This window comes from Panthera pardus, unplaced genomic scaffold (genome assembly GCF_024362965.1).
Source record: "Panthera pardus isolate Hobbes unplaced genomic scaffold, ASM2436296v1 HiC_scaffold_2, whole genome shotgun sequence".
Lineage (NCBI taxonomy): Eukaryota > Metazoa > Chordata > Mammalia > Carnivora > Felidae > Panthera > Panthera pardus.
The window spans coordinates 59,851,261-59,877,342 of record NW_026526765.1 but is presented as its reverse complement, the minus strand read 5'-3'; the positions used below and the strand labels follow the sequence as shown (position 1 = coordinate 59,877,342).

General features: G+C 41.3%; 1 protein-coding gene across 1 annotated transcript in view; it reads right to left on the bottom strand.

Moving 5' to 3' along the window:
• Positions 1 to 26,082, bottom strand: part of DOCK2 (dedicator of cytokinesis 2) — a 413,845-nt gene that overhangs the window by 271,540 nt on the left and 116,223 nt on the right. The window contains exons 24-25 of the mRNA XM_053907087.1: positions 22,638 to 22,708; positions 20,742 to 20,848 (exon numbers count right to left, since the gene is read on the bottom strand). Of these exons, the coding sequence (XP_053763062.1) occupies positions 20,742 to 20,848; positions 22,638 to 22,708 (178 nt within the window). The remainder of the gene's footprint in view (positions 1 to 20,741; positions 20,849 to 22,637; positions 22,709 to 26,082) is intronic.

Here is a 26,082-nt window from a genome sequence, read left to right as displayed (position 1 = left end):
CATCTCAGCACTCCACCTCTCTGTATGCAGCTCCACCAGTCACTCTGTAAAATCTCTGCTGATTCAGAAGTCCATTTTTCAAACATTTGACTCTAACTGCCCATAAGTCACCAGAAGCTGACTCCACCTCCCCATCCTTTTTTTTTTTCAGATTCTTCTAAATGGGAATAAATTTTCCACTGCAAGCACATTCCAAAAAAAATAAATAAATAAAAAAGAGGCCATGATGGTCAATGGAAGGGGGCCCACAGCAGGAAAGAGACATGAATAAGTTCTGTGTCATATTTATGAAAGGCAAGCTCATGACAGACTAGCAGTAACTGGTCTTCAGAGCTCTAGGATATTTGGGGGACTAAGTTATGGTTACAGTAGGAACTGATGCTTCAAGGGATAGGTAAACAAATTAAGCAACACTGGAAAATTAGCTGTTAAGGATAATAGGAAAATCATCCAATAGTATAACCTAAGACATCTTTCTTTTTGTGTATTCACTTGATATATGTAAATTATAGGTAAAGGAAAGTTACCTATACCTCCATTTGATGAATAACTTTAACATTCCTGTTCCACTCATTCCATACGTTCTAATCTTTAAAACGTGATAATAGTGCAAAATAAATTGCATTTTGCCACCTTTTTATTTCATTCACACCCTCTCGTTGAACAGGAAGATCATGAGAAATTAAAGAACTTCTTAGAAGGGGAAACTAAGACAAGAATGAGGTCTAAAATAGAATCTTAAAATATCAGTCCTTGAAAAATAAAACCAGTTTCTGTTCTCAATAAATGCAACAGCATAGATATGTATGTAGCTTATTTGTGCATGCCCAAAATTATCCTTCATGCCAAGGAAAATAATTTTGCATATGGTAGTACATATCCACACTTTGAAAAACACAATTGCTAAGAAATAAATCAAAATTGGGATTCCTGGCTTCCCATCTCTGCAATTAACTGATGGTGTGACCTTGGGTAGGTCTTCTGGGCCAGTGTCCTGGGCTATAAAATGAGAAGGCAATCTCTCCAAGGAGTTGCTCAACTCTATGTGTCTGTTTTTGTGAAACCTTAAACATGTTACAGCATATCTTCTCATCAACTGAAGTTTTCAGTTGTTAATTGCATTCACCCTCTTATCTGAAAGTCTTACCTAGAAGAAATAGCAAAGATTTGAAAAGATCAGCTACTTTGGGGCAGAAGAACCTTTTGAAGCTGTTGTGTTGGAAAAAATCAATAAAATTGACTGCAATCCAGGCACCACAGAGGCTGACTGTCCAGGATATATGCCTGTGCCTCCCTCAACTTTGGAAGCCAGTAGACAAAGCCTGTCTTTAAATCGATCTTATAAGCCTAAATGTCCGTCAACTGATGAATGGATAAAGAAATTGTGGTTTATATACACAATGGACTACTATGTGGCAATGAGAAAGAATGAAATATGGCCTTTTGTAGCAATGTAGATGGAACTGGAGAGTGTTATGCTAAGTGAAATAAGTCATACAGAGAAAGACAGATACCATATGTTTTCACTCTTATGTGGATCCTGAGAAACTTACCAGAAGACCATGGGGGAGGGAAAGAAAAAAAAAAGGCTAGAGAGGGAGGGAGCCAAAACATAAGAGACTCTTAAAAACTGAGAACAGGGGCACCTGGGTGGCTCAGTCAGTTAAGCGGCCGACTTCAGCTCAGGTCATGATCTTGCGGTCCGTGAGTTCGAGCCCTGCATCGGGCTCTGTGCTGACAGCTCAGAGCCTGGAGCCTGTTTCAGATTCTGTGTCTCCCTCTCTCTGACCCTCCCCCGTTCATGCTCTCTCTCTGTCTCAAAAATAAATAAACGTTAAAAAGAAAAAAAATTAAAAAAAAAAAAAAACTGAGAACAAACTGAGGGTTGATGGGGGGTGGGAGGGAGGGGAGGGTGGGTGAGGGGTATTAAGGAGGGCACCTGTTGGGATGAGCACTGGGTGTTGTATGGAAACCAATTTGACAATAAATTTCATATTTAAATAATAATAATAATAAAACAATAATAATAAAATAAAAAACAAATCGATCTTATATACCATCACCTGATCACTTGCCTGGGTCAAGTGGTAGCTTATGCCAGGTGAGTAATAGAGGATCCTGATTCAAATGACCAGTTTCCCCCTTCCTATGAGAAAAGTAGGTTGACGGGGGGGAAAAAATCAGTTAAAAACCAGTAAGTAACTATAAGCTTGCTCATCTGGAAGGTCTGGTATAGTTAAACAAGTTTCTGTATTTGTAAAAGAATGACAACAACCTCACTTATAAGGTTTATATAAGAAATTACAAAAAGTCACTATTATCAGAACTATAGTAGTACAGTTTTTTCCCCCTGTCTTAATATTCTAAAAAAGCCAATTTAAGCAACATTTTATTTTTAATGCTCTATGTTGGCTTCACCTCTGAACTGATAATAATGAAAATGAATACAATAATTATGAGTGAAAATTTTATGAAAATAATAATTATACTTATATTAATTTTAAGCCACCACTTATGGAGCATTTGTACCACCCAAAGACTGTGCTAAGCACTACTTCATTTAATATTCATATCAACCCTATTATTATCCCATTTTATAAAGAAACAGAACCAAAGAAGTGATACGACTTTTCCAAAATCATAGACGGATACAACTCAGAGATTATGAAACAAAATGAATAAACCACATAGTGTCTTTCTAGAACTAAGTAAGTCTTTGGTAAAGAGATCATACAAGAAACGTTTTTCATACATTTGGGGCCAAAATCAAGAAAGCCATGAAAAAAAAAATCGGGAGAAAAAGTTCTGAAAAAAAAAGTCAGGGATTACCAAAATATAGTTTAATATATTGAGAAAGACTAAATATTCACAGCTCTGAAGCTCTCCTTTTGTTTTGTTTTCTTAAATAAATTTTTAGATGTTGTAAACAAGAAAGACGGAATCATCTAGCTCTCTCCTCTGAAGTCCCATGGCACTGTGCTCATATCTCTACAACGGCATATTCATCCTGCATTTTAATGAAGAGTGCCTCATTTTGCAAATAAAGGCAAGCTCCTTGAGGACATCACCACGTTTTTGCCAAGTTTGTATTTTCTAAATGGCTTCCCAACGCTTTGTTTATAGTAGCGAATCAGTAGCGAAACATTTATTGAATTGAAAACCCTATTCTAAATGCCTCTCTTCATCTATCCTGTATGGAATTTGAGATGCCAGGGAGGCAGTTAAAGATACGGGTCTTCAGGTGAAAGCAAAGACTTGGACTGCAGATTAAGGTTGGGGGTTGCGGACCTCGCAATGGCACTGAGCCACCAGGGTGGACGGTCTCCCCCAGGCAAGAGCGGACAGGGCGGAACTGGAACGCAGCTGAGTGGTTGTGGCATGAACTGAATTTGCTCCATGGCAGTACTCTTTCTCGCTCTGTATCCCCGCTTCTGACCCTCGGGCATAGAAAGGAACAGCTGCAGATCTACAACCATGCAGCCGTGCATTCTGAGGATGTCCCCCTTTTCCAGGACCAACTAGGGAACAGAAGCTATGGAGGGCTACTCAGTGTTTTCCCCTGCATTGGCAAGAGAGGGAGAAAGGTAGGGCAGGGGAGCAAAAAGCCTGGCCACATGGAAGGAGCCGGGCATCACACGCACAAAACAGCCATCTCTCCTGCTCTACTCCTCAAATCCCGAGGTCTGTCTCTTGATGTGTGCGGCTGAGATCTCCTGATGAACTAGGACGAGGGAGCAACACATATTATGCTCAGAGAATTATGTTCTCCTTTTCCTACTGAACCCACAGTACAAGCCATTCTGCTATTCACAGATTGGCTCCACTATCCACCAAGGTTTGCAACTCACTGTAGGCCCCTGAAACACCACAAATTTTCCTGAGAGGTGACTGGGACCTCTTGATTTCTCAGCATGAGTGTTGAACAGACAGCAGAGCGCTACAGTGAACCTCTTGCTACCTGGGCTGTAGATTTTAAAACCTGCAGCTTCAACCAAAAGGAAGCCCAGAATCCCTGTAAGCCAAACCAGACCAAAGAAAGCATCTCACGGCACACATAGGTTATGGCAAATCTGGGACATTGGCAGGGAGGGGCAAGTCTGATGAAAATGAATTTCTTGAGACCCACAGAAATATTTGTATAAAGAGAAAAATCCGCCTGCAAGTGGGGTTCTGTTGTCCTCACTGCTATTCCCTCTCCAAGTGCTCAGAAGATGGATGGAGTCCCATGTCCCCCACACCAGGAAGCACAGACTCAGCCCTGACAAACCTCTTAATGACACACTGTGGATTCAGCTAAGGCCTGTGTGAACAACGCAGTGCTCAGCATACATCTGAACACAGTGAGTTCGTTGGTGTCTTTCATGTCAGGCTGACCCTAGTGCCCTCAAAACCTCAGGATAACAAAATGCTTTTCAAGCAGTCTTAATTGTACTTGAAGTTGCTGCCTCTTTTTCTGTGCCGTTCTGGAAATGCAGCTTTACTGACACAGATGGACACACTCTTCGAGATCCAACTCTCTGACGATACACATGAGGAACAGAGCCCAGAGAGGTTAAGTGGTTTGTCCAATGCCACACAGCTTGTTAGTAGGTTCACTGGACTAGAGTTCAAATCTTCCAATTTTTAGTACAGTATTTTCTCCACCAGACTATGTTACCTTCCTTAAATTAAGATAATTGTTCCTTCATTCTATAAACATGCATTGAGGATCTACTCAGTGCCAATTATTTAGAATACAGGAAAACACTCTTTACCTGAACTCAAGAAGGTGCAAATATTTCCTAATACCTCAGAGAAGTGTCAAAAGAATAAGAGCCTCCCCAGATCCGTAATATAAGGATTCTCACTGCATTTATTTTATTTTTGATGAAACAAATGTGAACTGGGAGGAGTGCCCCGTGTGGCCAGAAGCTGGCGTAAGAGGCCCAGAGCTACTATAGTAAGTGCCAACTTCTCTTAGCTCATTCTCACACGAGGAGAACTTAACAATTTCCCCATCATCTTGAGGAACCTGCAAAGAGTTCACTCGGGGGAGGTATGTTAGAAGAACCCAACACAAATTTTGTAAAAAAACAAAAATACAGGGTTGCCTGGGTGGCTCAGTCAGTTAAACGTCTGACTCTTGATTTTGGCTCAGGTCATGATCTCATGGTTTGTGGGATCGAGCCCCACACTGGGCTCTGAGCTGACAGTGGGGAGCCTGCCTGGCATTCTCTCTCTCTCTCTCTCTCTCTCTCTCTTTCTCTCTCTCTCTCTTCCTTTCTCTCTGTTAATTCCCTGCTTGTGTTCTCTCTCAAAATAAATAAACTTTAAATACATACGTACATACATACATACAAAAAACATACTTTCATTATGGAGGGGAAGGATGCTTAAAATTTACAATCTAATCAGAGCTGACTTTGTCCTTCCTGGGTCACAGAGCCACGTGTAGCCAGAGTAGAGTGGCAACTCTGAGGGCAAAATGGGCTTAAGCTGGGTGGGAAAGAGCTGCAAGCCTCCTCACACAATAGTGGCAGGGTCAGCTAATCCAAAAGTATCAAGGCCAAAGCCAAATTAGTAAGGGAAATATGCTTCCTTCAAGTGAAATTAGACTGTGCTGTGTCTGAAAAAAAAAATAATAAAATAATAATAATAATGCTCACCATGGCAAGGTGTGCTTCTTAAATGACCCAGAAAGAAAACTCTCTCTGTAACTCTCTTGTAACTCTCTCTGGCAGGGCAAGTTTCATGGGATAAATTCCTACAGCCTACCCTCTCTCTATGAAGCCTGTAGTCAATTACCATCCTTACCCTACATTCTGGAACCAGAGGGGATGGGCAGAAGAGGGCCTCACTCAGAATCAGCTAATGGCTGATGCAAACTTAAGAAGAGGCCAAGGGGCAATGGGTAAGATTTTGCTCCAGGGCAGGGGGGAAGGCAGCAGATTTAAGGAAGAGGCTGCACAGGGAACATGTACAGGCAGGATGAGAGGCCTGTCAAGGACAGAGGAGACAGGCAGCAAGATGGACAGACCTGCAGAGCTGGGGGCTGGTGGGTTGTGGTGCAGGGTAGGCACAGTGTGGGTCTGAACAACCACCTAATCACCTTGTGAGTTCCTCCCAAGGCAGCCCTGGGAAATCATCACCACCGCTGGGTCACAGGCGGTTGCTGCAGGGACTGTGATCCCTGAGAGCCAGCAACAGCAGACATATTCGCCAACCACTGGCCCACCATGGATGGGAGTGATGAAATAAGTTCCCCTGCCAGCTCCCTAAGGCACTGGCATGTGCCCTTGAACCAGAAAGAAAGAGGCCCCTACCACACTTGAGTCACGCTTCCAGTAACAATTTGTGTGTGGGCAGCTAACTGGCCTCATTGGAGCCAGCCAATCTTTGAGGGCCTTTCCCCTTCCTCTGCAGACTGGATGCCAGGAGGGACAGCTCAATTTCTGTTGGTGTGTATATGCTTACTTGGTGTTTAACATTTTTAAAATAGACACATTTTAGGGGCACCTGGGTGGCTCAGTTGGTTAAGCGTCTGACTTTGGCTCAGGTCATGATCTCAGTTTGTGGGTTCAAGCCCCACATTGGGCTCTGTGCTGACAACTCGGAGCCTGGAGCCTGCTTCATATTCTGTGTCTCCCTCTCTCTCTCTCTCTCTCTCTCTCTCTCTCTCTCTCTCTGCCCCTCCCCTGCTCGTGCTCTGTCTCTCTCTCAAAAAATAAATAAACATTAAAAAATATTAAATAGACATTTTTAGAGCAGTTTTAAGTTCACAGCAAAACTGAATGAAGGAACAGAGTTCTCATGTACCCCATGCTCCCCCCCCCCCCCACACAGTCTCCCTCCACTATCAACAACCATCATCAGAACCAGATCAATTTTTCAGAGATTTCTTTAGATCTAAACTGTGTAGAGAGAGGGGGAGGGGGGAGAGAGGGAGGGAGGGAGAGGGTGGGCAGGCAAGTGAGAGAGTGCTACTCTTGTAGAAGCAGGGGAAGTGAGCTGACTTGCTATCCATTTAAGGGTGAGCCTTCTTCAGATCTTCTCTGAATTGCTAAATTTGACCACTTCTGTACAGCTGGTTGCTAATGTCCCTTCTAGCTCAGACATTTGATCTGCCTCCTGTGTGCTCAATACTTTAACACACACATGCATATACAATCCTTTAGGTCACTCTCAAAACACCCCACCAGGCAAGGAGAACAAGTATTTACCAGTTTCGTTTATGTTAAATAGAGCTGAGGTGTCAGGAGCTGTCCCCAGAGCCTGACAAGAGTTTCCTTCCGGACTTCCGTATCTATTGTTCTGGAGGGATTGAGTAAAAGTATGAGCACAGTCCTGGGTTTCATCACCATCTCAGAGATTCAGAAGCCTTAAGTGCAGCAACAGATATGTATGCTGGGGACATGCATACAATTAAGGGAAGTATGGAAGTCAGGAGCCTGGAGTTGAATCCCAGCTCCCAGTCTATGCAGAAAAAAGAGATAATAATAGCACCTATGAGGTAGGGTTGACAAGAGGCTCCACAAAGAGAGTGATACACAGCTCTCAGCTCATGTAGGCCCACAAACGTCAGAGTGAGAGACCTGACATGACCCCAAACCCTTCATCTGAGAGACAAATGAAATAAAACTTAGAGGTCCATTCACTTCTAACTTAGAATAAATAGGAAACTGTGAGGCTGAGAACCCAGCCAGCTCTGGTTTCACATTCTGTTCCACTATCAGATGATTACAAATAACAGTAATACTAATAATAGTCACTGGTGATGATGGTGATGCTCCATTTATGAGCCCTTACTAAGTACCAGACCCCATTACACCTCTCACAGGCCCTATTGCATGTGAGGCTCACAATAAACCAATGAGGTGAGCATCCTATGCTGTTCCCATTTGGCAGATCAGTAGTCAGATGCTCCTAGAGGTGACATGTCCTGGTAAAGGCAACAAAGTCAGGAGTAGATCCAAGCTCTTATTCTGAACGATTGTCCTGTGCTGTGCCTCAAAAATGGGATGTCTTTCCTCAAATAATTGTACCCTCTTTAGCTGAAGCCATAATTAGAGCCTTGTTTGCCTTTGAATAATTGGCTTCCCTCTTTGCTCTGGTGTCTGGTTCCACTTGGGCAGTCGCTCCAGCCTGGAGGGTATCACACTCAGCAAATCCACTTCGGCTGCCTGGGGCTAATGAGGGCTCTTGAGGTGGTTTGCATTTAAGTGCCTGGTACTGCAGAGAATATCCACACACAGACACACCCCCTACCATCAAGGATGACAGTGGAGTTGTAAAAACATGTCCTTCCCAAATTGGATCATACCACTCCAGCTTTTTGCAGAGGACAACATGGTCTGCTTTCTGCTGAGTCTATCCTATATGGAGGAAGCACAATTCTGTGTGACAGTGTGTGTGTGTGTGTGTGTGTGTGTGTGTGTGTGTGTGTGCATGCGTGTGCATGCATGTGTAGGGGAAGAAGAAGAAGGGACACTCAAAATCCTTGATAAGCCCTGGGAAAGTTGAGCAAGATTTGTGTCCAACAGTGAAGAAATAATGAGCACAGAGGACAAAGATTTGTCTGTCAAGGTTATGAATTCCAACAAGTTTTCTAGCACTAAATTAAATGAACCCAAATGTCCCTAAATAGGAAAATAATGAAATCAGTTATAGCTCACCTATACGATAGAGCCCTATGAAGTCCATAAAAATGACATGGGAAAATATCCCAAACAATTCTCAGTGAAACAAGCAGATTACAAACTTGGTAAAACATTATCTCAATTATATAAAATACATGACATGAAGGATGGGAAGAATAAACAATGTTTATCTCTAAATTAGGAGCTCATAGATGCTTTTATATATTTCCAAATGTTCTACAAAAACACAGTATTTTGGTAATACTAATTTCTATAAATAATAAATGTCATCTTTCCCAATCCTGGACCAGCATTCCCAGGAATATGCCCAATGAAGCTGATGATGTGGTCAGAGGCCCCCATTTGCAAGGGACTTTGTCAGGCAAAGATGAACGCGGAGTTCTGAGGCTTGAAAGTCAGGGTCTTTGGCGAGACAGCGTTCCACCTCTGACACTACAAGGTTGCCCCAGAGGCAGTTCTCCAGAAAGGGGCTGTAGTGCACTCATTATTCTCTGATGTTTGGCTGATACCCTTCCTCCTCCATAAACCTGTCATTCCAAAAGCACTGTTCTCACTGAATTCTGGTAATAATCATACTTACAGCATTATTTGTAAGTACTACTATAAATTTGTAATAAACTTATTCAAACCCTATAAATCATTTTAAGCCCATAAATCATAAATTTACCCCAGAGGCTTGCTGTCCTGGGTCCATGCATAGGTTTTACTTGGCCCGCATATTGTTTTAAAAAATCTATCAGCAGGTTCCAGATAAAAACACGTTTGTAGAACTTCCCTCCAAAGAGGGGAAGATCAGGTAGCATTGGGCCCACATAATGACGTGGCAATGATTCCTTGGCACTGATTCACAGCCCTCCTGTATACCCAAGGCATGGACGCCCCCTCCCGGTCCTCACCACTCCCTGTCGCCTCTTCATCGTGAGCTGAGTTGTAATTGATCATTCTCACTCTGTTTTCTTAGTAGCAGAGAAAGATTTCTCTGTATACTTGTCTCTGTCAAAGGTGGGGAAATGAATGATTAACCAAATGGTACCATGCTTTAGGAGAAAATAGAAGGAACCACATTTCTTTCCAAAATGAAGAAAGTTCTCACATGTTTCAAAGGCAAGAAAAAAATCTGTTATTAAAAATATATATAAGTGAAGATTACATTATTAAAAAACATATTGATGAGGTTATCTTATCAAACAGCATAATAGCTATCACTCTACACCTTCATTTCTATTACCTTCATGTGTAGGCTCAAGTTGGAATACCTCTGGGGTAAATCTTTTCTCTCTCAACTGTAAGCTCCCCGGGGGTGTGGGCAGAAACCCTTCTGTTCAAACACTGCACAGCAATTTGGAGCGTGTACTGGGAATCAGACTCCACCTGGTATCCTGGCCCTCTCATGCTATTGGTCTGTGGCTGCTGGAAGGTTTCTCAACCTCTCTGACTATCAGTTTCCTTACCTGTAAAATGAGGATATTAATACCTACCCTGTACAGGGAGGTCATGATAATGAAATGAGAATATGTGTGAAAAAACTTAGCATAGCATCTGGTACTAAATAATGGTTAAACAAATGGTGGCCATAAAATTATTTATTACTATATTTCTTTCATACTCCCCATAGCATAGTGCTGGCTACGTTTTTAGATTCTCAATAAATATAATTTGAATTGAAATCAATCTGCAGCTGGTTTTCAATTCAGCTGTATTGTGGTCTTAAGGAAACTTCCTTCTATTCTAGGAAAATTTTGGTGGGGGCAGGGGGAGGAATCAGCAAAATCAAACTTAAGTCCTCCTAAAAGCCTCAGAATGTCCTAAAACCCTGACTCACTATAATTTAAACCATCTACAACTGTAATCTCACAATGAAAACAAACAAAACAATTTTGGAGTCAACATATAAATGTGTAAAGATTTACATAAGCTTTCTCATTGTGTATGTTTCCGCATATAAAGAATCACTCCCAAACTGGGAAAGAATCCCATGGATCATGGACTGAAAGGCACAGAAACAGCCTGATCCTGCAGTTCTCTAGTTTTAATGAGGTACTTTTTTTTTTAATTGCTGAAGAGTTGATTTGGATTGTCATTAAAGAGGTAATCTGGGATTCCCCCAATTAAACCATACTTCATAATGTCATTAAAAGCTACTATTCTAAGTATTTTGGGAGGTTCAAGAGGGATTCTTTTCTTTGATTGTATGCCAATTTTTTTTTTTTTTTTTACCTCAGACCAAAAAAAAAAAAAGGACACTTTACCAAATCTCTCTTGGATTTATTCTGCAGCTTATTAAATCACCGTCTTCTCTGATTCTAGATCTGAAGGTTTCTTCCCAAGACTGAATTCTGCAATCAGTCACATTGAAAAGGAAAGAGATGTGAGGGACAGCCTCTTCTCTGATCTCCAAGTGTAGAAGGGACATTTTGGAACTGGATGTAGCTTTGTAACACTGTAGGTGGGAGGGACAAACCCCTATTTGAAGAGCTTTGATGTCTCCAAATGCTCTGATGAGAAAAAAAACTTAGGTCCTCAAAACTCAACAGCTCTTTCTTGAAGAAAATAAATTGGCTCTAGTACGTAAATCCTTTTACCTTTTCCAAGGTTCTGAGCTTGGCTGTGGGGCCTTGAGGGCATCATGCAGTTTCCTTCATCTGTTTGACTTTGTATAAAATGGCCTCATTCCTTGCTCCCAGCTCCGGCAGGCTATTTTAAAGTGTTGGGGGCAATATGTGGGAGCGGAGGTTTTTAGGCACTAAATGATGGTCAAAAGATTCAGCAATATTATCATTGTGAATCAAAGAATGATTTTTTAAATCACAGGTTTTCATATTGGTAGATCTCTAGAAATCTCATTATTGTTCAATCTATGATTGTATAGCTGATCTATAGAGGTTATGTGACTTGCCCAAGACCACACAACTATACAGTGAGATAATGTACTTTAGTGTGTAGCACAGAGCCTGGTGCATAACAAGCACTCAGTAAATGTCAACTGCAGTTGCTACTGTTGATATTATTGTTGTTTCTATTATTCAGGCCTCTTTACCCTTCGTTCAGTGCTCTTTTTATCAGATACATAAAGAAACCACCCTACGGGCCCAGTCATTTCTTGCTATAAGAAAAATGATCATTCGAAGGAACCATCTCATTTCTTTCATAACTGAGAAGGTCCAAGCCTGGAGAAGTGCTATGTCTTGCCAATAACACAGGAAGCCAACACAACAGAGGAGCCTAAATTTGGGACTTGCCTGTGGAAGGAGAGGCCTGACCCTTCTGATCTTTCCACCCTTGACTAGTAATAAGCACAGAGGAATTGTACACTGTGTACCAGGGACTGAATTCAGGCTCCAGCAACCCTCCTTACCCTCAAATCTCTGGGGAAGAATAATGTCCTGGAAATAGAAAATGACACTGGCATGGAGAAAATAAACTGTCCCACACTTGAAACTGGGAACAATGTATGGTTAAATGGGAAAAAAAAATAAAAAAGATTAAATCAGACTCCTACCTCACACCATATATAAAACATAAATTCTGTTGATTGATTACAAACTTGTGTATCAAAAATAAAATGATAAAATTCTTAGTAAAAATATAAATGAAAATCTTTTAGCCTTGGGATTGGGAAAGATTTCTTAAACAAGGCATAATAAGATTTGACTATTAAAATGATCAATAAATTGATATTAAAAGTAAGAACTTCTGTTAGGAAAAATGCTCTTAAGCAAATGAAAAGGTAGGTTATAAGTATATAAATGAGAGGAGATATCCTTAATACATAAGATCAGCAAAAGATGCATATGAAGAATATATAAAATCCTGCAAATCAATAAGAGAAATACAATCAACCCAACAGAAAAATGAACAAAAGAATTGGACAGACCTATCACAGGCATGAAACACAAGTGGCAAAGAAACATCAGAAAAGATTTTCATCATCACTGGTGATCAAGGAAATGCAACTCAAGACAGTGAAGACTTAACCTCACACCTATGTCTTTGGTAAAACTTGAGAAGTGGGACAATACCCAGTGTTGAAGCGACTGTGGATCCACAGGATCCCTTATGCATCACTGATGGGAACGTAAACTGATGCAACCACCTTTAGAAAACAGTTTAGCACCATCTCTTGAAGTCAGGTATTCAGGTCCCTTATGACCAGGCAAATCTTCTAGTAGTTGTATTCCCCAAAGAGACTCTTGGATATTTGCAACAAGAAGCATGTACAAAAATATTCTTAGTAGCAATGCTTACCATAGAGAAATACTGAAACAGTCCAAGTGCTTAAAATTCCATAGTTTATTCACAATGAAGCCCTCCATAGTTGTCAAAACAAGGAACTCCAGCAACATGTAATATGGATGAATCTTAGTAAAATATTAAGTGAAAATAAAGTAAGCGTCCCCCCTTCCACCAATTTACTCATGTTTCAATACCCTTTTCAGAAAGATAAAATAACCAAAGCACTAGATATATAGAGATGCAATAAAACTGCATAAAAAGGAAAGCAGAGAAATGATTAAAGAAGATTCTAGAATGTGGTCACCTTTGGTAAAGAAAGAGCCACACAGTTACATGCCACTGATTGTTAAGTTTCTAGTTTTTGTTTTGGGTAGTGAGTGTATGAATCTTTAATTTATTGTTAACAATAACTAAATGAATATGCAAATAAACAAAAGCAGACCCCTGTGCGGACCAATGATGAGATATATTATGACTCAAGTGCTGTGATGCCTCCAGTTCTGTACATGTAAAGTCCTTTCTTTCCTTTCCCTCTTTGTAAGCAACTCTGGCGATTTAATCATATGACTGCCAAGGTCCAAAGACCAGTTTCTGAAAGCTGGTATCAATGGAACTCTAAGGAGAGTAGGCACATAAAGAAATAAATCATAGCCCTTATCCATAAGCAGCCCGCTCCATCAGCACAGACAGCCCCATAAACAGACAAACAAGACTACAGGATGTCAAGTAGCACAATGGAAGTCTGCACTATGCACCGTGGGAGCCACTTCTCATGACCTGCACTGCTTTCCTTTCCCTCACCCAGGCTCCTGGAGTTGTGTTTCCAAATCCAGAGGCATCAGCTGGAGGGCAACCTCTGTCAGAATCTCCTTGGAGGACTGATACCATGCACATCACTCACTCCATCTTCAGAGTCACAATCTTTGGCATACGGTCCAGGATTCTGCAATTTTAATGAACTCCGCAGGTGCACCTAAGGTTTGAGAAATCACCCTCACAGAGGGTCTGTGCCTTGTTTTATCCCCTTTGTGAATCCAGGATAATACTCTGATCATACTGAAATCTCTACCATCACATCTTCCCCTATTGGTCAGGTACCCTAGCAGCCACCCCACTTTTATAGCCCCTGGGGAAAGAGTTGGGGAAGGCTTCCTCAGAAAGGAAGGTGTGACAGAGGGGAAGGCTAGTGCCCCCTCTGCTTGAGGTTGAGACCTACAGCCACAAGACATGTGTGTCTCAACAACCTCTCTTGAGCCAAAGTCCCAAGGAGAACCATTTTAGATAAGTTGTGGAGAAGGCCAAAAACAAAGTCTTTCTTCCCTTTCCTAATTTGGTCCCTGGGACACAGTTCCAGATGCAACTTTGGAAAGAGGGAGGGGACTATTTTGAAACTGAAAGACTGGTTACATCTGAAGCCACAAGGTACCACTAAATGAAAACTTTAAATTGACACAGTACAATGTGAAGTGAAAACTCAAAAAGATTAGATTAAAAACAAACAAAAACTAGAAGCTGTATCATCTTTGCACACTGAACTTGATGCAGAAATTTGCAAACTTGCGACTGTTGTGTCCCCACTACCTCCCAGGCTCAACCTACACTAGAGACTGAGTAAGTGTTGAATGGGGCAGACGTGACATGCCTACCTACTGAAGACTGGACATTTGGTTTGGGTCTTAAGGGGATGAGTAGCAGCTGCTGGTTAGTGGCTGGGGGTAGGGGAAGGCGCTAGGGAGGCAGAACACATCCTAGATAATATTTGCAAAGAATAGAAGTATGGAAGGCTGTGTACAATAGTGTACAATGCCAGGAGAGACAAGAAGCCCTCCACAAGACGAGCTCATGTCCTGGAGGAACAGGACTTGTTCTTACTGCCTTTTCCTTCTGAATGGTCTCAGAGCCCAGCCTGATGTGGACATTCCAAGCTCCAGGTGGCCTCCTAACACTACTGTTTGCTGCAGCTCTGCTCTGAAAAGTTATAGCAAAAGTTACAGCATCAGGAGTTCCATTTCCCACCCAGGCAAGGGTCCCTATACACAGCCGTCAGAGAGTTGCCCAGCATTTGAAACAGGGATAAGGAGTGGAGGATACAAGAAAAAAAATACCTCAGGAGGAACAGTGAGGCATGTCTCCTAATATGAAAAAGAAAGTGCTTTCAACAAGAAAATAGGCACTGTCTTCTCCTTTTTATTCATTCTGAGAATAAAGCACCGTATAGTAGAAAGAAGATGTGTTTTGTTATTCAAATGACTTGTGCCCTGAATCCAACTCTAATACTTACTACCTGTGAATGGCAGAGACAGCACTCATCAAATATTCCATGTGTATCCCATCACTTCCAGATTCCCTTGCAGCTAGGTTAGGAACTTGTGATGGGTTCTGGCCAAAGGACTGTGGATACACTTGGTGGGTGTCACTTTCAGGCTGACATGGAGGCCATGGTACCAGCTAGAATAGCTTCAGAAGGGACAAAAGGTGCAGGGCCCCCCCATCAGACTTTACAAAAGAGAGAAATAAACCTTTACATTGCTAAACCACTGCGATCTAGGTATGTATTTCCTACTGTGGCATCACATAGCCCAATACATGAATACCCTAATATACTGTGTAATATTTGGTCTCATGGGATAAAAGTTACTTGATATTCCAGGCCTTGGTTTCCCCATATATAACATGGGAATAATAATACCTATGATATTAGGTTGTGAGAATTTAATACATGTTTATGTCCTTTATAACACTTAATGCACAGCTAGCATGTAATAAATATAAGTCTCGCTCTAAAATGCTTTTGATGGCATTATTATTCTTGTGGCTATTACTGTTATGCAATAGATACAATAGATACTTTTACGTAAGCAGCAAGTACGTAAAGTACTCTGCTGGGTAGTTTTACATATGTTATCCCATTTTTGTAGGTAAGAAACCAAGGTTCAGAGAGGTTACTTGTTCAAAGGAACACAGCTAGTAAGCAACCAGGCCAGGACCAGAAGCAAGAATTACCTGAATCAAAAGTCTGTATTCTCATGGCAACAGTCTTACATTCTTCAGAGGTGGAATCCTGGAGGTTCAGAGATGTTACATAAGTTCACCAAGCACAGTAATAACTGTAGAGCAAGAGGACTCTCCTCTGCTCCCAGGCCAGTGCTGCAGGGATGTGCTGATTAGCAAAGATAAACCCCATGGCACTGGGCACAGCCACCTGTGCCCCCCACCCCCCATGGGGAGCTGTGGGTATTGTGGGCAACAGATAAGAGGAAGAGGAAAGAAGGAAATTACATCCTGATAAAAGAAAAACTGGATGCTTTGTACTCATAGAAGAGCTCAACAAAGTTTCCAAAGAAAAACCTACTAGCTGAAAATAAACACCAGAAGAATTTCCAGATCTCTGTCAGCACTGTGTCTCTTGTCTCTGTCTGTCCCTTTCTGTCTCTTTATTCCCTTCTGTCTCACTTTCTGTCTGTCTCTCTCTCTCTGTTTCTCTTTGTCTCTCTCTGTCCTTTTGTTTTTTTCCTTCTGTCTCTCTCTCTTTTGCTCCCTGTCTCTCTCTGTTTCTCTATCTCTGTCTCTGTCTCTCCCTCTCTTCCTCCTCTGTTTGTTTTGGAAGTTGAGAAAAGCGAGCAATGTGGATCCTAAAGCAGTTTACACTGAACCAGATGGTTCATCTGATTAGCATCAGACTAAAAAGACACATTACTTAGAGATTAGGTTCTCATAGGGACAAATCTGTTCCAAAGGCACATAAGGTTTGCTTTTCTCGCAGACTCCCCCCAGAGCTTTCTCAGGGCATATCTATTCCTTTCTCCCATCACCACCAGCGGGCAAGTCTGAGCTTGACTTAGAGAAGATAGCAAATTAGTCTCCACAGATTTCTTAGTCTCCTCTCACTGAACCCTGAAATCATTCACACTGGGTGGGCCACTCCCTGTGCGACCTTGGCTGCTTGCGACTCTTAACTCCCTCACACCGCAAGCTAAAAGGCCATATTATGCCATTGAATCCACACAATAACCCAATGATACCCGTTCTGTGGTTATTCCCACTTTTCAGATGAAGAAATTGAGATTTACAGGATTAAGTAATTATTAAGTAATTTACTCAAGATAATAGGTCTAGGAGAAGTTGAGATTAATTGCTTCCGTGAAAGAAAAAAGGGGGGAAAGTGTGTGTGTGTGCTCGCACGTGTGTGTGTGTATGTGTGTGTGTGTGTGTGTGTGTGTGTGTGTGTGTGTTAAAAGAGTCCTACAGAACAAACCATCATAAAATATGGCTGTCAAGTGTTCCAGACTGTGTAACTATGTTGAGGTCTACAGCAAGACAAACAATAAAACGAGAAAGCACAAACATCTCACTCTGACCTGTATTTCTTGTAGCATACATAGCACAGGCCTTTCGCAAAAATAAAGGGAAATGAAATTAAGATTGGAAAAAAAAAAACATTCAAAATCAGAATAGGAAGCATACATAGGCCAAGGCCTTTTTATTGAATAAGTTCTGTGTTTCTCAGAGGTTGAGGATATACATGTAGCTTCCAGGGAAGGAAGGAAGCTTGGCTTCCATGCAACTGTCACATTTGAAGGGACCCTCTTATTGCAAGGAATTGGGAAGTCAGAACAGAAGCTAGGAAAATGGAAGGGGCAGCAGGAATAATAACCACAACACCCATAATAACAGCTATCACTTAGTATAGGACACTGTGCTGTGATAGGTACTTTAAATGCATTATTCACTTCATTAGCCACATGGTAGCCTTCTAACATAGACATGGTTATTATTTTTCCATTTCACAGATGAGCTTACTAAGGATCTGAGAGGTTAAGTAAATTGCCCATAATCACACAGCTAATAAGAAAATGAACTAGGAATTCAACCCAGGCCTAGTGATATACAAGAACGGTGTCCTTAACCAGTAAACCTTGTCTCTCCCCCCTCTCCATAGGATCCTCCTGAAGATAGGCCAATAGGATAGTCTGCCAACATTTCAGAAAGTGCTTAAAAGCCTTCTGGCCCCTCTGCTTGATGTCAATACACATGTTTAAGGCTGTGAGTACAAGCTAATGTCACCGACAATACTCCAGGCAATTTGCACATCTGGCAGTTAAATGAGTGCAGGCTCAAAGCAAATCACATCCCTGAGGCACAGGACACTTCACAGGGAGAACAACAGGAGGGATTTCATTTCGGCTCAAACTTGGCCAAGGAACCAAACTCACTTTATTTAAGGGTATAAAGGAGATACCCAAGAGCCAATGAGACCCAGCAAGCACGTATGAATTCAGATTGTATTAATTTGGAACCTGAGCACTTAAGAAGAGGCATAAGCTGATGTTTCCCTTTGGGGTTATTTTGGGAAGAGGGTTCACTTAGCAAATCAATAGTGGGAGAGGAGTTACCTTTAAGCTGTGCATACTGCTTTCACATGTGAACCAGTGATGGATAGACTAATTACACATTGCCTCCCCTTTGAAAGATGTCTCCAAAGAGTTCTCTGTCCACCTATTTCTGGTCTCTGTAAGTGTTTAAAGGGAAGAACTTTGCATTTCTTTTCCAACTGTGTACAACGCTGGGGCTGGCCTTCTGTCTGTTAATATTAAACAGAGGGTTTTTACCGAATCTGAAACTCAGAGATACAGCAGGACTGGTGGGTAACAACTGTCCAGCCTGTGATTATGCTGACTCTTGGGGGCCACCACCAGCCCGGGAGATGTGACTCCAGTATAGGAGTTACTCCAACTTCCACCAGCCTGGAGTCGACACCACATGCCCAATCCAGGACGGTGCTGGCACTCCATCTGGCCTTGATGCTAAGCCGGGCCCCTGCAATGACGGCAGCTCTGAACAATGAGGGGAAGCCAAGTAGCCCCACTCTCTGCTGCCTGTGCAGTGCAGCACCATATGTACCTGAAGTCGTCCTGGTCCCTAGGGTGGGACTCAATTCATCTCTACAGTCTCCACAGTGACACCTCCCGAAATCCAGGAAGAAACTGCCAGGGCAGAAAGGGGCAGGCATATTTCAAGGCTTTCAGAGTGAGGGCAACTCAGTCTGATGTGGAAGTCAGAACATGAAAACCACAGAATGTCCACTTAAAAAACCCAGTACACAACAGATGCAAGAAGACTTACCAGGATTAGTTTCTAATCACCTTGCCACAAAACACCTTGTACAAACAAACCATGTATTTGTTGCATTCATCTGTTGTCACACATCTGTCTGAATGGTCAGGAAACCACAGACACAAATATAAAATCACAAGAACACTTTTCTTCCCATGCCCTTCTCCCACCCTTAACTCCAGGGACAGGAATTCAGAGAGCAATTTTGGATGCACTATGTTAACCAGGCATTGGGGGAAAAGAATATTTACAGTGAAGTGGCTGCTGAATATTTCTGTGATTACTAGGCAATTTACGTAAGTATTCAAGCCCAGCTCTCTGAATAAATTTCAGCTGGGTGAGGACAGATTCTCTGCCTCCTAAGACCTCTTGCTTCTTGCACAGTTTGCTTCTCATTTTATCACTGACACCAGTGTGGACACAGAGGAATTAAAAATTGGGAAGTGTTGGCCTTAGCATACAGAAAACAGTGCTGACCCTCAAAAATCATTTTTTTCTCATCCTCACAGATAGGATTGATATCAGAAATGTCAAATGATGCTGGAGATGAGGTGAATGACGAACTGACTTCTAATCCTGCCTGGCCATATCCAGAGGTGTGGCCCTCTAGGTCACTGACCTTAAAAAACAGGGCACCCCAAGGCTCTTAGCAGTGGGGCACTGGTCAGAGGACTGGTGGTTACCAGAGATCAGTTTGGGGTGAGCAGAAGCTCCTGCCCAAAACTAGTGCCATTCCCTGCTCTTGAGAAAGGCAAGTGAAGAAAGGCAAAGTACAGGACAGTTGGATATTATACTATTATTTGAGTAATAATAATAATAAAAGATCAGGGAAGAACGTATAGTATAAATGTGTCTGATCGCTTATACATGGAGTATCCCCGGAAGCAAACACAAGAAACTGGAACCACTGGGGGCGCCTGGGTGGCTCAGTCAGTTGAGCGTCTGACTTCAGCTCAGGTCCTGATCTCACGGTCTGTGAGTTCGAGCCCCACGTCGGGCTTTGTGCTGACAGCTCAGAGCCTGGGGCCTGCTTCGGATTCTGTGTCTCCCTCTCTCTCTTCCCCTCCCCTGCTCATGCTCTGTCTCTCTCTGTCTCAAAAATAAATAAAAAAAAACATTTAAAAAAAAAAAAAAGAAACTGGAACCACTGGTTGCCTTTGGAGAAGAGATCAGAGAGATTATGAAGAGGGTCTGGAGGAACTCTTTTCATGTGGTACCTTTTCATACCTTTGCATTTTGATCCATGTAAACACATTAGCTATTCAAAGGTAATTTACATTTTGCAAAACTAAAACAAAAACCCCTCTACTTTCTACTCCATCAGAATCTGAGATGGGTCACAGGAATCCGCATTGGCTCTCTAGTTTATTCTTACACTCTGGAAACTTTGAAAACTTCTCTGTTACAGGTTCTTTCTACCAAAAAAGAAACTTTACCTACTTCCTCTCAAGTTGAAGACATTCATAGAAGTATAAACCGTGTAGGGGAAAATCTCATGGCAGAATGACCTAAAGATATGACTCCAAATTTACCACCTCATTAAACTCTCTCAGGAGGAGCAAACAATGCAACCTAAGCTTTCCTAAAATCAATTTAGATTCTGATGGCTAAGTTGTCAGCTACTTCCTACTTTTTGCATTTATTCAGACTGAGGGAGTTGTTAGAGAAGAAACCTTTGAGTCACTGGGTAGGTTTCTCTGGCCTGTTGAGCATGTGGTTTATGGCACCACTCACCCAGCCAGGATGCTTTGCACTCACCTTGCTTTTTAAAGAGGTTGCTCTGGACTATCTCATTCATAGACTGGACTTTCTGCTTTTGGAGTTTCACAGGGGGGATGCAGGTGTAGAACTCATATAGGAGTTGGCTGAGGACAGGAAAAATAGGAATGCAGAAGACAAGTTAGATCAAGTTAGATGTTTCCCACATCTTGGCACTTACAATCTACTCCCAGACTGCCAGCTCTGTGGAGGCAGAAACGACATACATCTTGCTTCCTTGGCCCCACAGATCCTGGCAAAGCATCAGATGCATAGTAAGCTTTTATGTCATTGGTGTTAGTGTTGACTACTAATAGCATCCAAAGAGATGCGAAAACCTGAAAATGATACCAGTAACCCTGAGCCCTTATGTGTATCAGACACGTGCTTTGCACTTTACATCCATTATTCTAGTTAAACCTCATGACTCTCTGAGATAGATACAATACTTATGCCAATTTACAAGTGGAAAAACTAAGGTTCAGAAAGGTTAACTAACTTTCCTAAGATTGTGTAGCTGGGGGGAGGGGGGCATTGAAAAACAAGGATTTAAAACCAGGTTCTGATTTTGTTACCATAACATTTTATTTACTAATGTTTTATAGTTAGTAATGCTTTATAAGTCTTAAGATCAGAAGGGTCCTTATTTTTTAAAAAAAGCTATGAAAAGTTGTGAGTTAGAACTAGTTTAGGACATGAAAAAGAAGATAGTTCTTCCCAGATAGAGTGAACACAAAGACGCCGCTGAAACAGAATTATAGCCCCTGTCAGCTTTCCAAAATCATCTCATTGTGCTCATTCATTCTTTCAAGTACTTGTTAAGCATCTATTTAATGTGTGACAGACAGTGTGCAGAACAGTGGGGATACAGTAGGAACAAACTTGGTCCCAGTCGGCATGGAGCTTACATTCTGATGGAGGTCGACATTACAACACAGAAGCAAACAAATCAAGACAAAGGGATACGTGCAATGAAGAAAATAAATAGGAGTTGCATCACAGAGTAATGGGGTAGGGGGTGGGGGAGAAATTTAATTTATTTACAATATTCAGAAGTAGCTTCTCTGAGAAGATAACATTTCATTTGAGACCAGAAGGATGAGAAGAAGCCAGCAGACATCTTGATACAAAGAAAAAAAGGACATTAGTGAGAAAACCAATGAGATCCAAATAAAGCCTGGGATGCAGTGAATAGAATTACAATGATGGTAATTCCTCAGTGTTGATGGATATGCCATAGTCACGTAAAATTTGAACTTCTTAAGAGAAGTTCGGTGAAGGGCATGCTATCTTTGCAACTCTTTCCTAAACCTGAAAGTATTTCAATAAAAAAAGTTTTTAAAATCATCTATATGTTATCTCGGAACTTAGGTGAATTTAGGAAAAAGAGGAAAGGACATACTGGTTCAGATGCCTCTATCTAACATCATGATCACCCTAAACTAATGTGTTCATCTCATGAAACAAGTGGGGTAAAGAAGGAGAAAGCAAATGGGAGCCTATCTCTATTATTCCTGTAAGGTTGCTCCCCATTTGTAACTATCCGGCATAGAGGGCATAGACTGGGACCACCAAATAACCTTCAAGTCCAAATGAAATTAAGACATTTACAGCAACTATCAGTTCTTTAATCTATATGTTTGCATGCTGCATCATTTGTGTCACCAAAGAAGGAAGTTTATTTTATGTTGGTGTTCACCAAAGTCTGGCAAAATAAAACCAGAATGTCAAAATCCCACAGTGGAGGCCCTATACCAAATTCCCACCATGTGTCCTCCCCACCCCAGCTCCAAATGCCCATCTAGAACCCCCCCCCCCCCATAAAAGCACTCCTCCATTCCCGCTGAACCCCTGGCTTGCCATCAGAGCCTAGGAAAGCACATGGTGAGCTCTCACCTGAGTAACTTCGCATCAAAGACTGTTTCCACATCATGGAGGACAGATGGGATGTATTTCAAAGCTGCCACCTAGGTGGAAAGTGAAATAAACATAAGGGATGCCCACATCCAACAACTCCACATGGTGAGGAGGGTACTTCACACGTGAGAGGGATCAAGAGAGAATGACCCTGAATCCTGGGCACTCCTACAGAGAGATACAAGACACTGTATGTAGACTGAAACATTAGCATGCACTTCTTTGATTACAAAAGTAAGGCACAAGTTCTTCTATCTTCAAGGAGGAAGTAATGTATACAATGATCACAGACTTTGAAGTTAGACACCTGCTGTCAAATCCTGGTTCTACTCCTAGAAACCATGTGGTTTTGGACAAAACGTAACCTCTCTGATGTCTCAATGTCCTTATCTGTAAAATAGGGAAAACAGTGCCTATTTTGCAGGATTGGAAAAATTAAAAATAATATACATGAGGCATCCAACAGAGAGCCAGCATACTTATTTTGGAGCGCGTTAAGTGGTAACTTCTATTATTATTGGAAGATAGTGTGTTTGAATTGTATTGTTGGTGGCAAGGACAGCTTGGACTAAGTTATTCATATTTTCTCACCGTGGCCAATTTGTGAACAATGGTGGGAATGTTTTGGTCCACTAGCTGGGTTAGCATACTAGCTGTGCACTGCTTGTTGCCTGTTTCTTTCCTCGGTGCAAGTTAACTGATGCCGCCAGAGTATGAGACACACCCCCAGTTCCCCACATAGCAGCATCCTTTGCTAAGCAGCAGAGTAGACTGCAGTTTCTACAGAAGGAGTTTTAAGTCACATGGCTGGAAAACAACACTGAAGAATCTAGTGGAAGGATGCATTTTAAACTTTTCTTTTTATTTTTCTTTATATTCTAACTGTACTATAGCTAACATGTATCTATCACCCTCTAATGATCAGACCAAAATAAAAATACTGAAAATTCCTTTCTTAAAGAAAATCTTACTTCTAACCATATATAGCTGAGTTTCTTAGTTAACATAAATAATAATTATGACTATTCATTCTCGGAGAACTTTGGGGCAGGCACTGAACACCTGACAGACTATCTTCTTAAACCTTATGTCAGACCTACAGGAGAAATACTATTTTCATAGATAAGGAACCTCTTGTGCACCAAGATTAAAGAGCCAAAAGTCACAAAGTTAGCAAGTAGGAGAGCCACGATTCAAACTCAGGCAGGCTGCGTGGATAGCCACCCCTCAGAAGCCTTAAGCTACGTGCCCACCTCACTCAAACAGCAATTGTCTCTCTCTATGCCTTCATCCTTTCATTTGTTCTCATTGTTTATGATTTTCAAAAGTCAGCAATATAAGTGCAATGTACAAAAACATCACACAGGATAAAGTAAAGTATTAAGGTGAAGAGTGTCAGTGAAGTCTCACATCTCCATCTCAGCCCAAATCCTTATTCCCCAGAGGGGCCACCGTCAACACTGTGGTGAGTTTCCTTCTTGACTGTTTTCTATGCAAGAATGTGCACAGGTGCACGCACACGTGTGTGTGTGTGTGTGTGTGTGTGTGTGTGTGTGTGTGCTTGATTTATACAGTCCTGCACCTTGTTTTTTGCAGTGAACCATCTAGCACTGATATCTTTGCATGCTATCACATAGACTGCACACCCTTCATATCCAACCACTAGTTAGCAATGCCCTTATGGGCACATGGTACCTTCTCTAACCCCTTCCCTGATGGAGTTCACACTAGTTTCAGTTTTTCTTTATTATAAAATATGTAGTAAGAAAACAGTTAGCATATACAATTGTGTACCTGTGAGAATCCCTGCAGGAGGGATTGCTCAAAGATGAATTAGTGCATCAAAATGTGTATATATATAAATAAATATAAAATATATTTATAATACATTGTATGTATTTATATATTATAAATATATTCTATATAAATACATATAATATATTATAAATATATTCTATATTTATTCATATATTATATAAATTATATTATTTATATGTTTGTATATTATATATTTATTTATATATTATAAATATATCATATATATTTTTATATATAGGAAATATTGTCATATTACATTAGAAAGAAGTGATAACTAATTTCCTTTTACTCCTTTCCCTATGCTAACACTGGTATACAAATGTTTTTAGTTTTGTCAATGGATGTATAATTTGCAACTAATTTACAAATCTTTGGTTTCTAGTGCATTGGGCACCTTTTGTATATTTATTGAACATCTGTCTTTACTAACTTGCTTGTTCATATCCTCTCCTCATTTCCCTTTTGGGTGATTTATTTTCTTATTGGTTCGTGAAATTCTTTATGTATCACTAAAATTAGCCATTTTGCAGTAAAAAAAAAAATTGGAAGAATTTCCTTTTGCTTGTCCTATTTGCTGCTTGTCTTTCAGCTTTGTTTATCAGAGCTTTCATTGCACAGAAGAACTTTAATCTGTATGTTGTCAGATTTGTCAGACTTTTTCTTTATAGTTATTTGATCTTGTGTCTAGGAATTCATTTTTTATTCTTTCAAATCAAGATGACAAGAGATAACAAGATTCTAAAGCTGATGCTCTATTGGGACACTCTTGTTCCACAGGATGGTGTTGGGTATTCTGTGAGGGGAAAAAGGACTTGCAATAAAATAATTTTGGGGAAACTTTGGTTTAGGCAAAAATAAACCAGTGAACTTTCTTTTTTGTTTTAATTGCAGAACTTTTCAGAATTGCGATATGCTAAGACACACTATAACATCCCTCCAGGCAGTTACAGTGTCTAGCACATTCCAACCTCGTTGGTCAAGGCCATTTTTATCAGGAAACCCCAAGCAGACGTGGCAAAAACAGATGGCTGAAGGGCTGGGAGAGCAAAAGAAAGAAGTGAAATGGAATGAGTCTGGGCCAGTGGAAGTAATGAAGTGTGTGGAACCCACATTCTCTCTAAAGAATAAGTTGTTCTGGTTCACCTCTTTTAACACCATGCTAGCCAAATCAAACACATGGGCAGGCTGCGCTCCCCCCACCATGGGCAGCTTGTTTACAATGTCTAAATTCTAAAGAGATGCCCTGTGCTGAGGCGCATGCTCTGATAAAGGCTGGTTCAAGCACTCCTAGCAAACTGTCCTTCCATTCACTCTTAGGCTAAAGAACACAGAGTTCTGGGCCCGCAGGGGCCTGGACAGGAACCCCAGCACTCCACCTAGACCCTGCATGCAACAAGGCCCACTTCTTCATGCCCTGAGCCTCAGCATCTTCATGTGGGGTAAAAGGGAAATGACGTGAAATAACGTATATCATGTACCTATTGCAATTTCCAGCACACAGTAGGCACCCAAAAGTGTATGTGCTGAATTTCACCTTATTTCATCCCTCAAACCCCTGCCCTCATTCCACAGCACCTGGACAAAGTATAATATGTACTCATCATAA